Source organism: Tachysurus vachellii, chromosome 8 (genome assembly GCF_030014155.1).
Source record: "Tachysurus vachellii isolate PV-2020 chromosome 8, HZAU_Pvac_v1, whole genome shotgun sequence".
Classification (NCBI taxonomy): Eukaryota; Metazoa; Chordata; class Actinopteri; order Siluriformes; family Bagridae; genus Tachysurus; species Tachysurus vachellii.
The window spans coordinates 23551204-23567471 of record NC_083467.1 but is presented as its reverse complement, the minus strand read 5'-3'; the positions used below and the strand labels follow the sequence as shown (position 1 = coordinate 23567471).

Here is a 16268-nt window from a genome sequence, read left to right as displayed (position 1 = left end):
TAGCAGTTACTATAACAGCGGCTTCTATAATAATAACAGCTTTTATAATAATAGCATTTTCTATAACAGCGGCTTCTATAATAATAGCAGTTACTATAACAGTGTCTTCTATAATAATAGCAGTTTCTATAACAGCAGCTTCTATAATAAGGGACCACATAATCCAAACCTAATAAAAGTTCTGTTAATAAAGATGCCTTGTAATGGTTGATGTTTGAGAGAGCACGTCTGGGTTATTTATGAGAAGTTGGGATTTTTTTTCTTATTTCTTAATCTTGTAATGGAATGATTTTTTTTTTATCAGTAGGTGTTATACCATGTACAGAAAGAATGAAATCTATACAGCTCTGAGAAGGTCAAAGATATAATCATAGGGAAAATTCAAGATGACTGCAGCAAAAACCACCACAGGTCTTTCTCATGTTTACGGCATTTAGCAGACACCCTTATCCAGAGTGATTTACAACTGAGCAACTCAGGGTTAAGGGCCTTGCTCAGGGGCCCAGCAGTGGCAGCTTGGTGGACCTGGGGTTCAAACCCATGACCTTCTGATCAGTAGCCCAACACCTTAACCACTGAGCTACCACATCTATGTATGTGCTATGTATGTAGTTATCCAGTTTCACCCAGATGAAAATGAAGCTCCTCAAGGATTTGTCCTCATGTCACCTTGGGGAAATTTCTAGTAGCCTACGACCTTTTTTTGTAACTAATTTTGTTGTAACTAATTCGGAGCCAATTTATATGAAATTTATATATTTCTGTAAAGCTGCTTTTTAACAATGTCCAAGTCTAAGTTCTATCCAAATAAAACAACTAAATCATTAAAATTATTGAACTGAAATCTCTTCAAAGGTAGAAAGGTACTGCTGGAAATTTTTATTACTGTTTGGATGTAATGGAGCTATGATATAATGTTGCTCTGTAAATATTGCACTACCCTTTTTTTTATATTGCTTGCTTTAATGACAGTAAACAATGTACTTTCCCCATCTTTACTACGTCTGTTAAAGAAAGATACCGGGCAAACATGAAAATACTGCATGATTAAAGGGGTTTGTTTGCTTTTGGTCTTTTTTATATTCATGATTTGGTAACTTTTGAAGAAAAGTAAATGTTATATTTCTAATGTAATGCTTAGCAGGACAAAGAAAGTTAACCTGTTTTGGTTAAAGTGAGACTGGAAACGAACTTATTCTGAACCTGATGATGATTTATGTTTCTATTTCTGTAATATAATATGGTAGGAATTTGTAGTAAGCAGAAAAAATATTTTCCAAGAGAAGGTGGAACAGGGGGAGGTGGAGGAGGAGGAGGTGGAACAGGGGGAAGGTGGAGGAGGAGGAGCTTACAGATGCTTTCTCTTTCCATTTACGCAATGGATGGTTTTCTGTCTTATTTCGTCTAAAGGTAAGGCACATATCTATGACGCTGCTCATAATATATATAATATATAATAATTTTGCATGATAAAAAGCATTTTTCCTTGAACGTTAGTGCTAGTTTGATGGTAGTCGCTGTTTGTTTCCTGCATGAACAATGTCTAGCTCTGTGAAACGCTTAAAACTGAATGTCGCACTTTATTAGATCTACAGAGAAAACATTGACAAACTAAAAGCGATGTTTATCTGTGGTATAACTGTATATATAAAACCTTTAACACGTTAAATATGCTTTAAAGTAGAAACTCCGAGCCTTACAAGAAGCATGAGCCTTGGTGCGCGCCTTCAATGTGCGCATTAGGGAGAAAATGTCGGGTCTGGACTTTATTGTAGGTTTTTTTTTTTTTTTTTTTTTTTTTTTTACGAATGAATTATAGATTTGGCTCCAACATCATTGCTGTAGCTTGTAATGTGTAAAAAAAAAACCACATGTAATTGCAGGTGCTTTTTTATTTTCGGTTTAGTTGCATTATTTCTGTGTCTTTCTGTGGCAAAGACATGGAGCACAAAGCAGCTTTGCAGAATAATACAACTTCAGAGGATACATTAGCCCTAATAAACAACCCACAGACCATAATAAGAGATTATAAACCAAGAGATTAAATAAAGATTTTGGGCAACATGATACTTAGAGACGGGGGGGTGTCACGGTGGCTTAGTGGTTAACACGTTCGCCTCACACCTCCAGGGTTGTGGGTTCGATTCCCGCCTCCGCCTTGTGTGTGTGGAGTTTTCATGTTCTCCCCGTGCCTCGGGGGTTTCCTCCGGGTACTCCGGTTTCCTCCCCCGGTCCAAAGACATGCATGGTAGGTTGATTGACATCTCTGGAAAATTGTCCGTAGTGTGTGAGTGCGTGAGTGAATGAGTGTGTGTGTGCCCTGTGATGGGTTGGCACTCCGTCCAGGGTGTATCCTGCCTTGATGCCCGAGGACGCCTGAGATAGGCACAGGCTCCCCGTGACCCGAGGTAGTTCGGATAAGCGGTAGAAGATGAGAGAGAGTGATACTTAGAGAGATATTTATCACATTTATCTATTCACTTAGAGATTAAAGATTATTCATTGTTATTATGTTAATCTTAATGTACTGATTGTTTAACTAGAAAATAGGTTTAGAATAATTAAAGCCAACTTTAAGGTCAATGTCATGAATGTCTTTTATTTTTTTGGAAAACTGGACATTGAAAAGATTATAGTAGCTCCTCTGTAAGATAAGTAATACTAAGGCATACTAGTGGCTAGTGATTAGTATCTAACCATGTTTGACATATTGACATAGTTAGTGCCATGAGTTGGTTTCTGGTTTACTGATATTAGCACTAGGAAATATGATGTTGATATAATGATAAATCGTCACTGGGATATTTATCTGGTGTATTGGATTTTGTTTTCAGACCAACATTAAAATGCAGCTGATTTATTGTTAATTTTATAAAATAAGTTTTACAGTTGTTACAAAATCCATTAGCTTGATCTGAATTTCTGACAGATTTTCAAAACTACTACTGCACAGGAATGGTTTGTTGGCAAACGTATATATCATATATATCATATATCACAGTATGAATCACTGAGACAGTGCTTAGTATGCATGTTTCTCATGTTTCACATAATTTACCAAGAGAAATGCTGGTGTGAGTCAAAGAACTGTCAGAGTGATCAGTATCAGGTATCAGGTTTTAGTAGATTCTCAGTGCTTTCATTACAGTTTTAATGAAATAAGTGTCATCGGTGCATTCCGGTTTCCTCCCCCGGTCCAAAGACATGCATGGTAGGTTGATTGGCATCTCTGGAAAATTGTCCCTAGTGTGTGATTGTGTGAGTGAATGAGAGTGTGTGTGTGTGCCCTGTGATGGGTTGGCACTCCGTCCAGGGTGTATCCTGCCTTGATGCCCGATGACGCCTGAGATAGGCACAGGCTCCCCGTGACCCGAGGTAGTTCGGATAAGCGGTAGAAGATGAATGAATGAATGTATCCGTACTCGGAGTGGGTGGGGGCTTGTCTTGAGATGGGCGGAGCTTTAACCGGTAATAATTAAATTGCAATATTTATAACACTAGCTTACTACCTTTATGTTTTTATGAAATACAGCAAAAAAGTGTCAGACACTCAGTGTCTGGTTACTGGTTAGAGACAGCTGAAGGTTTAAAAAAGAAAAAAATCTCAGACAGGCAGAGACGCAATGCGAGTCGCATTCTACCAAGCAAGCACCACGTCTGAACGAACCCACGTTTACCAGAATTCTACTGGTTAGTAAGTACGTATTATTAACGTTACAACCCGAAGTAAAAAGCTGAAGAAACCCTAAACGTTAACGGAAAAGACCCGCGAACCCGAGTGACTGAGGGAGAGACAGAGAGCTGTTCTGTGTGTGACTGTGAGTGAGCAGAGCGAGACACAGCAACACAATACATCTGTATGTGTGTAGGGGAGGGGCGCTGTGACTAGCCTATCACTGTAGGGGAGGGGCGCTGTGACTAGCCTATCACTGTAGGGGAGGGGCGCTGTGACTAGCCTATCACTGTATGGGAGGGGCGCTGTGACTAGCCTATCACTGTAGGGGAGGGGCGCTGTGACTAGCCTATCACTGTAGGGGAGGGGCGCTGTGACTAGCCTATCACTGTAGGGGAGGGGCGCTGTGACTAGCCTATCACAGAACGCTGACACAATCAGCTACCCAATGATGATTTTCATTCAATCCGAGCACAGATATTGACTCGTATTACTCGTATAATACTCGTACTCGGCAGAAGTGCTTTATCCGTACCGGATCCTCGTTTCAGCCGAGTATCCAGCTCGTCTCTAGTTATTATGGCCCAATTGCTGAGGTGGAATTGTTGCTGTAGAGTATGACAAGTCAGGACAATTGATGTTGATGATTTTCCTATAACATCACACCATGAAGTCTTTTTCCTCCTTTTATATTACCACAATTAGTATAAGAACAATTCATTGCTTAATAAATAAATGTTAAATACATACATTTGAATGTAATCAGATTTGTTAAATGGGCAAAATATTTAAGTTGTGGATTTTGAGTTATATAAGATCATTGAGTTACAAGTATTAATTTCCACTTAGCCAGATGAAGTTAAAATCCTTAAAAATTATACTTAAGTATACAATGTACAAGAGTAAATGTCTATAAAGAGAATATTGTAGTTCAGCATATCGATTGCTGTTTGTCTTGCTATTCTGGTTAGTCTTGATGGCTTACTGATAAAAGACACAGTTGTAAGGAATAAACTGTTCATATTTGTGTGCCGCTTGTATCTTTGCAGTGGGAATTTTTCAGGATGTGTGGGTATGATATCTGATCTTTTTTGAACTTGCCCCTGGACATTGTTTTAGCTGTAGATCATTGAAAAAGATATGCAAACATGCCAGAATCGCTTTGACGGATTAGTGGGAAATGGTGTTTTTTTTTTTTTACAGGAATAGGAGGGCGTTTTAGTAACTCGGTTTCCGCACGGTAAAAGTAAGGGCAATGACGGTGATTTCCCAGGAATTTGAGTTCAAGTGCCATTACACTATAAGGAGTACCTTCAATTTACACTAGATAATCTGACTGTTTCAAGTTTTACTAAGCTGCTCTACACACAGCTGCAGAATTTAAGTTCAGAGATTTTGAGAATGTTAAATTGTGACTACAATAAATTCATTGAATTTGAATTAAGATTTGAGTGCTGGTTATTCTTAAACATAGATGTATTGTTGTGAAAACAAGGCATATACAACTGACAAGAAACGTTACCTATTATTTTCTGTATTTACATTTGTAGTGAGATAGCAACTGATTTTCAAGAGTTTCTCAGTTTGAACAGCAGCAGTGATTAGATAGATAGATAGATAGATAGATAGATAGATAGATAGATAGATAGATAGATAGATAGATAGATAGATATTGTGAAGTTCATTACAGTTAGATTGGACTATGTAGATCCAAGCTAAATCCCATTGGTGAATCCAAGCTTTTTGGGTCTCTGTTCTCCAAATTAAATGTGTAAAGAGTAAAAAGTTTAAAAGAGTAAAAGTTTTAATAGAAATTTGAATATGAACTAAATCAGCTGAGCCTTTACAGCACCTGCCAGACCAAGCACTTAAAAAATACTGATTCAAAACCAAAAAAGCCCCACTTCTGTAGTTTTTTAACATGAAACATTTCAGTGGAAAACAAAATGTAAACCCCTTAAATTGGTGACTTTTATTTATAGGCATGACCTATTTAAATTGACCCATTTAAAAGGATCTGCTTTTGCTTTTCGGTCGTGTCAGCAGTTAATCCGGACTTTCGTAAGTGAGGAATTTTACATAACTAGACTTTCACAAATTGTAGCTGATTGTGAAGTACTGACTAAACAAGCTAACTTGTACAATGCTAGTTTAATGTTAACTTCTTCCAGTTTAAGGTTCAGATGAGTTAGTTCATATTCAAATTTCTATTAAAACTTTTACTTTCTTTACACATTTAATTTGGAGAACGGAGACCCAAAAAGCTTGGTCTTGGACCCAAAAAGCTTAGAAAAAAAGTACTGAATTTTTCTTGGAGTAATCCAGTGTACAGACTGTAGTTTTACTCTCTATTTCAGAAGGATGTCTTTGACAATGCAGCACGTCATCAACCAAATAGTGGAGGAGCTCAGTCCGGAGGAGTGTAAACGTTTGTCGTACCTGTGTAGAGAATTTCACAGTGAGCAATGCACCACCAACATCAAAGAAATGCTTCTGTCATGCATTGACCAGGAGCAACAACCTCAGCACTTTCTGATAGAGCTGATGCTCAGGATGAGGCGATATGATTTACTCTACAAAGTGCTGGGCATCAGAAGGAAAGACGCGGAGCTGTGTTTGGAAAACGGGTGTGCTCTGTCAGAGTACAGGTACTTTAAACATTATCATTTATATCACACCAAATAACTATACATGTTTAATCTGTACATAGAGAATATAGCCTTGGGAATATTTAACAAATAATTTATCCAAAGGAAACAATGATGTGCACCATTGACTCCTATTAGTATCTAAATGCTCCAACAATGTTCATCTCTAAGGGTACTAATGGCTGACTTGAGCGAGGACTTCGGATCGGACGATTTGCACTCGTTAATTTTCCTGCTCAGAGGAACCCTTCCTAAAGAGAAAGTGGAAAAATGTGAGGTAAAATAAAAATAAGTCGAAATATATCTGTGTCTGACCTCCATGGATGTCTTTTATCTGCACCTGATTTTAGTGTTTAGAGTTTCTCAAAGAAAGTCCTGCTCTAGGGTGAGTTCCTGTTTCTCAGGAAGTCTTATGAAATATATTAAGCTAACAAAAATCCCTGATATTATATATATATATATCTTATCATTCTCAGGGACTGTCTAAAACAGAACTAAAGGAAAAAAAACAGTAAAAACAATATTTGGGATAAAAACCATTTTACTTGTAGAAGCTGAGTGATTAACTGATAGATTTTTACATCTGCTGGACTGTCAATCATGTTTTCTTCTCATAGTCGAATTTTCACAAATCACTTTTAATGGATGATCTGCTTAGACAAGTGGACATTTAGTGAGTAACAAAGAGGTCTAGGAGACACAAGATCAGCACAAGATATAAAGTGTGAAGAAGAAGAGTGACTATAGATATACTTGACTCATACACACACACATTGCAGCCTGCTATATGTAATAGAAGAGGCAGAGCTAGCAAGGGTATATAGTTAAATTTAGCTGAAAGGTGAGTGAAAATGCGAAAATGGGAACCAAAATATTTGCAATGGATCTGCTTGTGGAAAATGTCATAACTTAATAAATCGTCTCAAGAACATTGTGTATTATAGAATGTAGTTCAAAGTACATAAGAGCACAGTACACTATTACCATTTAAGATGCCGCTCTGGTGACAGTAATAATGTTTTTTCACATGGTTTTAATCACATGGTCTTCTTCATAGTGTTTCCTGGATGTGGTTGTGGAACTAGAGAAGTTGGATCAGATCTCCAGCACCAGGATGAACGTGATGGAGAAATACCTGATAGACATCCGCCGTGTCGACCTGGCCAAGAGACTCAGTCAGTACCAGAACAAAGGTGAGCAATACCCCAGTGTCATGGCATTACAGTAACTGCAGTGTTGAGCATTACCCATACAGTCTACATAAATGTGTCAAATAAGGGGAATAAATGACACCTGTGATCATAGCTGAGCATACTCACTTCCTTTTTCCCTGATGTTAGTTCCTCAGTTTCGTGACATAAAGGCAGAAGTTTCTTATGAATCAGATGACATTTTTGCATATTTTACAGAAACGAACAAGTAGTAAATTCTTTCACACTTGGTCGCTCTTGGAAGTCACTCTATAGGAATTTCATTGTTACTTTTACTGCCCGGTTGCTGCTATTACTGTGTATTTCCTAAAAGACGTAAAAGGGAGGTTGACAATATAAAAATAGTTAGATGTAGTATAAAATGTGATTGATATGCCACTTTAATATGAACACCTGTTCAACCTGTACACTACTGTAAAGTGGTGAAGAGTAGAGTAGTGAGGTGAAGTATATAGTAGTGTAGTATAGAGTAGTATGAGTAGAGTAAAGTATAGTAGAATAAAGTAGAATGGTATATAGTATATAGTAGGGTAGAGTAAAATAGAATAAAGTAGAATAGTATAAAGTAGTGTAGAGTAAAATAGAGTAGAATTGTACAGTATAGAATAAAGTATAGTAGTATAGAGTAAAGTAGAATAGTATAGTATAAAGTAGTGTAGAGTAAAATAGAATAAAGTAGAAAAGTGTAGTATAAAGTAGTGTAGAGTCGAGTAAAGTAGAGTAGAATTGTACAGTATATAGTAGTGTAAAGTATAGTAGTATAGAGTGAAGTAGAATAATACAGTAGTGTAGAGTAAAATAGAGTAGATTTGTACAGTATAGAGTAAAGTATACTAGTATAGAGTAAAGTAGAATAGTATAGTATATACAGTAGTACTGTAAAGTAAAATAAAATAGAACAGCAGTATAGAATAGAACATCTAGTAATGTAGAGTAAAATTGTACAGTATAGCAGTATAGAGTAAAGTAGAATAATATAGTAGTGTAGAGTAAAATAGAATAGAGTAGAATTATACAGAATAGAGTAATGTAGCATGTAGTGTATTAGTGTAGAGTCAAATAGAGTAAAGTAGAATAGTCCATTATAGAGTAGTGTAAAATAAAGTAGAGAAGAATAGTATAGTTTGGAGTAGAGTTGAATAGTATAGTATAGAGTAGCATGAAGTATAATAGTATAGAGTACAGTAGAGTAGTATATATTAAAGTAGAATTGTGGAAGTTATGAAAGTAGTGTTAATAGTGTTGTTGATCATCTAGTAAGATATAGTATCTTATAATGTGATTGGTTAGTGGCGTATACTGTAAGTAAATCAGCATAGCAATTATACACTCATTAGCTACTTTCGTAGTAACACCCATTAATTAAATCTTCACCTTAAAGTTCACCTTCAAATTGAACTCTGTCATTCTCTTCTAATGTTTTGTTTTATCACCAAGGTGTTTCACCCACAGAAATGCCACTAGAAATGCCACTAGATATTTCAGGTCATTCTCATGAACTAAAACTCACCAACCAACATGCCACAGTCAAGGTTATGTGCGATCACAAGATTTTATGCTATGACATGAATGGCTGAATAGCCTTCTCACACTTTTCTCATACTCTTCAACCAATAGCCAACATTTTCTTGGCATTTAGTTTATGTAAGGGAGGTTTTGCTTTTCTTTACAGGAATGCATGGGTACGCACCCACTTGAAACATTTGACGAGTAATTTGAATACGCTGACATATCCATATATGGTAACCAGATTTATTTTGGTATCTTCTAACCATTTCCCAACACCCTATTGATTAATCAGTAATAACTGAAAATAAGGGGGGCACGGTGGCTTAGTGGTTAGCACGTTCGCCTCACACCTCCAGGGTCGGGGTTCGATTCCCGCCTCCACCTTGTGTGTGTGGAGTTTGCGTGTTCTCCCCGTGCCTCGGGGGTTTCCTCCGGGTACTCCGGTTTCCTCCCCCGGTCCAAAGACATGCATGGTAGTTTGATTGGCATCTCTGGAAAATTGTCCCTAGTGTGTGATTGTGTGAGTGAATGAGTGTGTGTGTGTGTGTGTGTGTGTGTGTGTGTGTGCCCGGCGATGGGTTGGCACTCCGTCCAGGGTGTATCCTGCCTTGATGCCTGATGACGCCTGAGATAGGCACAGGCTCCCTGTGACCCGAGGTAGTTCAGATAAGCGGTAGAAGATGAATGAATGAATGAACTGAAAATAAAATTTTGGTATAATAATAATAAAGTCCCTACTTGTAGTGTCATCATCTCATTTTTACTGTAGAAATTCAGTCACACATTTGATAAAATTCCCACAGCCCACTCACTTCTTGATAACACCAACAGTGCACACTGAGCACAATTACATTTCATGTGATTTGTTTTGTAGTTTCTGCTTTTATTAGACTTTTTTCCATGTCGGGGGATTTTATGGCATTATGACATTATAGACTACACATTAGCTATATAAAGTCATTTGTCATATATTTAGACATTCGGACTGAAACTGAGTGGTTTTAAAGGGTTTCATTCATAAGTTTTGGTTTCCTTTGATGCATAAAAAAGAGTTATTTCTCCATTAGTCTCTACTCACATCCTCTAACGTCACTGAGGTTTTACATTTGTATTCCCGCTTAGTTCCATACCCATGATTCAGAAATCATGCAAATGATATTTAAACTAAACCATTCCTCTTATTCTTCTTCATATTATTATCACAACAGCTGGAACACAAAGCCCTGCCACAGTAAAGCCAAGAGACGAGCGTCAGTCTCAGTGTAGAGCTGCATCGGTGAGTAATACTACAACCCTGAAATAACCCTACCCCAAGCCTAAAAGTGCCTGCCCTTTATATGATTATATTATTGACTGTGACTTAGTCATATACTGTCATATACTGACCTATAAACCTAATAATACAACCTAATAATACAATCTTTTCACCCTGAACTCAGACATGCAAACCAGCACACACCATCTCTATAACCTTTCCACCTGCTGCCCCTCTGTCTCACACTTCAGCTGCATTTCCCCCCACACTCGGTTGCACCAGGAAGCCCACCACAGCCTGCAGTGAGTTTGAACAAGAATCATCAAGTTTTTTGCATCAAATAAGTATAAAGATGCCATATAATCCACTTTATATACAATGTAGTATCTATGCAATATCCACTTTATATACAATGTAGTATCTATGCAATATTGTACATAAAACATTCAATTAGTCAATTTTACAACAAAAATAAAATTTGGTTCAATATATTTTTAATAAAGCATGGCCGATTCCCACATTTGTGGAATTCTCAGGGATCAGCACAGCCGGAGTGCAATGGCTGAGCCTCGCCCTGGGTGAAGGTGGTTCACCCAAGGCGAGGTGAGGCTGCGCTGACCCCTGCGAATTCCCCAAATGTGGGAATCTCGACTGCATAATTTCTGGTAGAAGGGGACAGTGCGAACGCAGTCCCCCACTACCAGAAATTATGCAGTCGAGATTCTTATGTTCAGGGTTGCTTAAAAAAGAAGATTCAAAAGATTAGCTAAACACATCAATTAGTCAAAGATTTAATGAGTGTTTTGTATTTTGGAAAATTCTTTCATTTTTTAAAAGCTTGATCATTTTGTTTTCCAGTTAACAAAGAACTGCTGTGTCTCTCACCCAGAAGACCCAGAGAGGTAATAAACACTTTATATTTTATATATATATATATATATATATATATATATATATATATATATATATATATTTTTTTTTTATTTATTTATTTATTTATTTATTATTAAATTAAACCTAATTAAATAATTTAAATAAATTATACTAGCTAGATACTCTAAAATGGAAAAATATAACCAAAGAATATGTAGAAGTGAACAGGGATATTTGAGTGTGTGAGAATTCAGATATTTACATTTATTAATTTATTCAAGAAGGATATGAGCAAAGCAATATATCAGAAGGTGTAAAAGCTAGGGTAAGTGCAGATCTGATGCAGATCTGATGCCAAACTTTGCCAAACTGGTATCCAAATACTTTCCTGACTGGTAGCTAATCTAGCTCTGTGAACTTATAGCTATGTGTAGTTACAGCAGTTTGGAGACTCCAAATTCACTCCACCCTTCTGTGTTTGCTCAGCAGTGGCAGGAGGATGTGTACCGGATGCAATGCGAGCCTCGTGGATTGTGTCTGATCATAGACTGTGTTGGCAATGAAGGAGGTGAGGAATTATGATTTCTGTTGAATTATTGTATATTCCAGACTATAAGCAGGTGCTGAAGCTTCCTGAATTATGTCCTACAGCCCATCTCGAGCAGTTATTTTCAAAACTTCACTTCCGCGTGATCCATCACATGCTACTGAGTGTCAGAGACATCCGTTCCTGCCTGTACCACATCTCCAGACAGACCGAACATTCCAACATGGACGCCTTCATCTGCTGCGTCATCAGCCGTTCCCGCTCATCCCAGCTACTTGGCACTGACATAAACACCCCGGGAATTGACCTGAACAACATCCGACAATTCTTCATGCCTGAATCCTGCCCGGGACTGACAGGAAAACCCAAACTCTTCTTTATCCAAAGCTATGAAACTTCAGAGTCCTCGAACTTCATAGGTTTCACAGATTACCAGGCTGGAGAGCTGGAGACAGACAGCCCTTTTCAATACCGCTTCAGGAGGGAGGTCGTGCCGGAGGACGCAGATGTATTCTGGAGTCACTGCTGGACTAATGACAAGCAGCTTGAGGAGAATAATCATCACTCGGTTTATTTACAGTCCCTGCAAGAGGCTTTACTCGATGGACAGAAGAGGTCAGTATGTGGCTTCTCTATAAAAATGCATTTTAAATTTTAATTAGTCTTCAAAGGCCATGAATTTTAATAAGTCATTAAAGTTATTGCATCTCAGTGAATACTAGTGGTAGTGTTACACTATTCATTTGTAAATAAATGTAAATAAATAGTGAGTCACCACTTTAAATCACAAGTACTACCAAGATACTTCAAATTGTATTAGAGTAATGTTTTGTTGTTGTTGTTGTTGCTGATATTGATTTGAACACTTGATTTCTGGCTTCTCTAGTTCATTATTTGGCAGCTTTAGAGATCAGAGAAGCAAATTTGTTCCTTTCCTTTTTACGGATTTTACCTTGGCCAATTTCTCAGACACATGAAGCTAGACAAGAAAATCGTTTAACAATTACTATCTCTGCCTTCTTTAACATATATGATCTCACATACAGTTGGCCAATAGAAGAGATCATCCATCCATCCATCCATCTATCCATCCTCCATCTCTTGCCCAGAGAGCACGGCCTAATTCACACTCTCAGACTTCCTGCATTATCAGGATTCAAACTTGTGATTAAAACTTGTGAAATCAAACACAAATAAAAATTTGTTTAGAAGTGTTAAAGGTGCCCTTCCACACAAAACCGTTTTTACTTGTATTTTTTGATATGTGTTAGGTCCATATGTGTTTGTGTTGTGTCGTGAATTTGACAACGAACTGCTACCTCCCCGGTCAGTTCTAGCCACTTAAAAGAAATAAGGGGTGGAAATCAGGTCAGTTGGAAAAGCTGGTCAGTCTGACGTCAGAGTGACTGAGCTCATTACTATTCATGAGCTCTCCCACTTGAGACCGCGCCCCCAGAATTCGTGTAGCTCAGTGAGTTTCCTATACAGCAAGGATGGCTGAACGTCAAGGGGCTTGTGAAGAAGCCGTTCTGACACAATTCAAGGTGATTGTAAACAAGTTTTCTCTAGCCTAGGCTACTTATTGCGCTGAGTGAATGAATAGTCATGCTCTCGTATCCTAGCGGTTAGCCAATCGGAGCCAAGCTCCAATGGCTTGAAACAAGGTAACCAAGGCATTTTTTTCCACAAAAAATGCTACAGAGTCTATGGTAAACTTCAGACATTACCACAAAAGTAATTAAATACGTGTGGCAGGGCACCTTTAATGTATCGTTGTATTGTAGATGCAGAAGTCAGGACTGTTGAACAAGTGCATACAAGTGCACAAATACTGAGTGTGTTTGTTAGGTATAAATATTGGATTTGTAGTTAGTACACCAGGCAGGGGTCAAAATGGTGAGGGGGGAAAGAATCCATGGCTGAAACATAGCTGAATAAAGTATGAGTTGTAACACTGGAAAAACCTTTAGGGAAATCCCAGATTTAGACAGATAACAGAAGTGGAACTTCATGAGAACAGGATGTTTTGACCATTTAAGGATAAAGTGGATGGAGAAATTAGGACATTATGTACAGATACAACAGTGTACGGAGGCTCAACAGAAAGGAGGATATGACATGTATGACTGTAAGTACGTCTGTAACAGTGTGTGATACATTTACATTTAGAGCATTTGGCAGACACCCTTATCCAGAGTGACGTACAAAAGTGCTTTGAAGTCTCTATCAATGAATTCATCAACACTGGTCCAATAGGTTACAGACATAGGATACCAAAAGAAATCCATAAAAAACAAACAGGGAAAATAAGAGCTAGTTTAAGTCTTTCAGGAAGAGGGAGGTCTTCAGCACTCATTTGAAGACAGCCAGTAACTCAGCTGTTCAGACATCTAGAGGAAGTTCATTCACCTTTGAGAGAATATCCATAGTTAAAAGCACTATACAAGTAAAACAGAATTGAAATGTTTCTTTCTTTTATTGGACATTAATCAACAACTTTTAACAAATCTGCCTCTGCACTGTGTGTGTTGGGTGTTTTGAGGGTTTCCACCACATGCTATGGTTTCCTCCCCAGTCTAAAGACAGGTGTTGTAGGCTGATAGGTAACAAGACATGGAACAATTTACACATGACAATGTCCCCTGGGATAGATGGATTAATGGGTGGATGGATAACAACAGCAACAACAACAACAACAACAACAATAATAATAATAATAATAATAGAGCAGAGTAACTGGAACAGTATTCCACTGTATTCCACTAATGCTGACATTAAGTCTGTTCTGTTGCAGGAGGATTCATCTGGTTGACCTTCACATGGCAGTGAATCGAGTAGTGTATGCTCATAACAACAGCCAACCAGGATTAACGTATCACATCAACCTCAGACACACGCTGCGCAAAAACGTCTATCTCACCTGAGTATTATTCATATATGAGGAACAAGCCTGCGTATTATTTTGATCCAAACACACTGAGTTGTTTTCAGTTCAGATTTTCAAAGTTCAGTGAACTTTTGTTTTACATCCACACGAGGGCGCTGTAGTAACAGCATTTATTTTTTTTTTTAAGTTATTGAAGAAATTCCTAAACATTTCAACAAAATGGTAGCATGTCAGTTTTTATTTTTATTTTATTTTATTTATTTATTTATTTATTTATTATTTTTACACTTAAAAATGAATTACGTTTATTGTTTGAAGATTAGAAGATTTTATATATGATAGTGATATTTTGTAGTATATATAGATGTTATTATTATTATTATTATTATTATTATTATTATTATTATTATTATTATTATTATTATTATTATTACTATTATATATTTAAGACCACAATAATACAGCTTTAGTTTCATTCATTCCAAATAGCAGCTCATATATCAAAGCCATATTTAATTTTCATAAACATTTTTTGTATAGCTATTTTTGTTAAATTTCCTAAAAAATATAACGACCCATAGCGTTAAATATAATTGACAGTTAACTAGATTTCAAGAGTTTACCGTATATTTATCATATACAGTAGTCAACCTATTTAATGCACTCAGTGCAAAGTCTCCTCAGCTTTTGTTTGTCGTGTGCATAGATGTATTGTGGCATATATTCATACATATATCCATCTCTAAATTATTAATATATTATGGAATGTAATGCAATATTATCCATTGCATTGTACGTACAGTGTGTTGTGCTTGTGTGTTATTAGAGATTGTGTATTTTATTGCAACAGAAATACCACATAATATCAAAGGAAAGGTGTAGAAGACAGTAGTGAGTCCAGCTATACTGTATGGGTTAGAGACTGTAGCAGTGAGGAAAAGACATGAGGCAGAGATGGAGGTAGCAGAGATGAGGATGTTGAGGTTCTCTTTAGGAGTGACGAGGATGGACAGGATTAGGAAGGAGCACATCAGAGGGACAGCTCTGGTTGGCTGTTTTGGGGACAAGGTCAGAGAGGATAGATCTTTATATTGGTAGAAGGATGCTGGAGATGGAGCTGCAGGTAAGAGGTCAAGAGGAAGGACAAAGAGGAGATATATGGATGTGTTAAATGAGGACATAAAGTTAATTGGTGCAAGAGCAAAGGATGTCGAGGATAGAGTTAGGTGGAAGCTGAAGATTCGCTGTGGCGACTCCTAGTGGGAAACAACAGAAGAAGAAGAAGGAGAAGAAGAAGGAGAAGAAGAAGAAATACCACCTAATGGTTACTTAAGATTTTCTTTATCTTGCCATAAAAAGCATTCTGATCTGACTATGTGTGGTATATCAGTACATGGAGAGTTCTCACATATTAAACTGTTAAATACCTTAAATACATATTTGTTATAGATTTGTTATAAATTGTTAGAAATGCACTACAATTTCTAAAACTATGTATCTATGTAGAGTTTAAAGATTTGTGTTATACAATAATATAAAAATGTACTCAAAAATTGTAGAAAGTCATTATTTAATGAAGTTATTGAAGCTATTAGATGGGAAATAAAATACGGATAAAACACGGACACGCACACACACACACACACACACACACATCAATTCTTT

The 16268-nt window shown here is 37.2% G+C and overlaps 1 protein-coding gene across 2 annotated transcripts; it reads left to right on the top strand.

The window, feature by feature from the left end:
- The first annotated feature begins 1331 nt into the window (after nucleotides 1–1331).
- On the top strand, nucleotides 1332–15398 carry LOC132850420 (CASP8 and FADD-like apoptosis regulator). Of its 2 annotated transcripts, none has more exons than XM_060877003.1 (10): nucleotides 1332–1410; nucleotides 6031–6321; nucleotides 6493–6598; nucleotides 7379–7514; nucleotides 10250–10317; nucleotides 10481–10598; nucleotides 11155–11198; nucleotides 11659–11737; nucleotides 11821–12331; nucleotides 14511–15398. In XM_060877003.1, exons 2-10 carry the CDS (start codon nucleotides 6035–6037, stop codon nucleotides 14638–14640), a joined length of 1479 nt encoding a protein of 492 aa, XP_060732986.1. In that variant the 5' UTR covers nucleotides 1332–1410; nucleotides 6031–6034; the 3' UTR covers nucleotides 14641–15398. The 2 variants fall into 2 exon arrangements, with proteins under 2 accessions (XP_060732986.1, XP_060732985.1); XM_060877002.1 differs by having other exon boundaries at nucleotides 11656–11737.
- The last annotated feature ends 870 nt before the right edge of the window (nucleotides 15399–16268 follow it).

Bases quoted from the DNA above. Each gene is read 5' to 3' on its own strand.
- LOC132850420 (XM_060877002.1), top strand. From the start codon at position 6,035: ATGTCTTTGACAATGCAGCACGTCATCAACCAAATAGTGGAGGAGCTC. The intron at 6,599-7,378 runs GTAAAATAAAAA...TCTTCTTCATAG, and splicing joins AGAAAGTGGAAAAATGTGAG to TGTTTCCTGGATGTGGTTGT. The intron at 7,515-10,249 runs GTGAGCAATACC...TTATCACAACAG, and splicing joins CAGTCAGTACCAGAACAAAG to CTGGAACACAAAGCCCTGCC.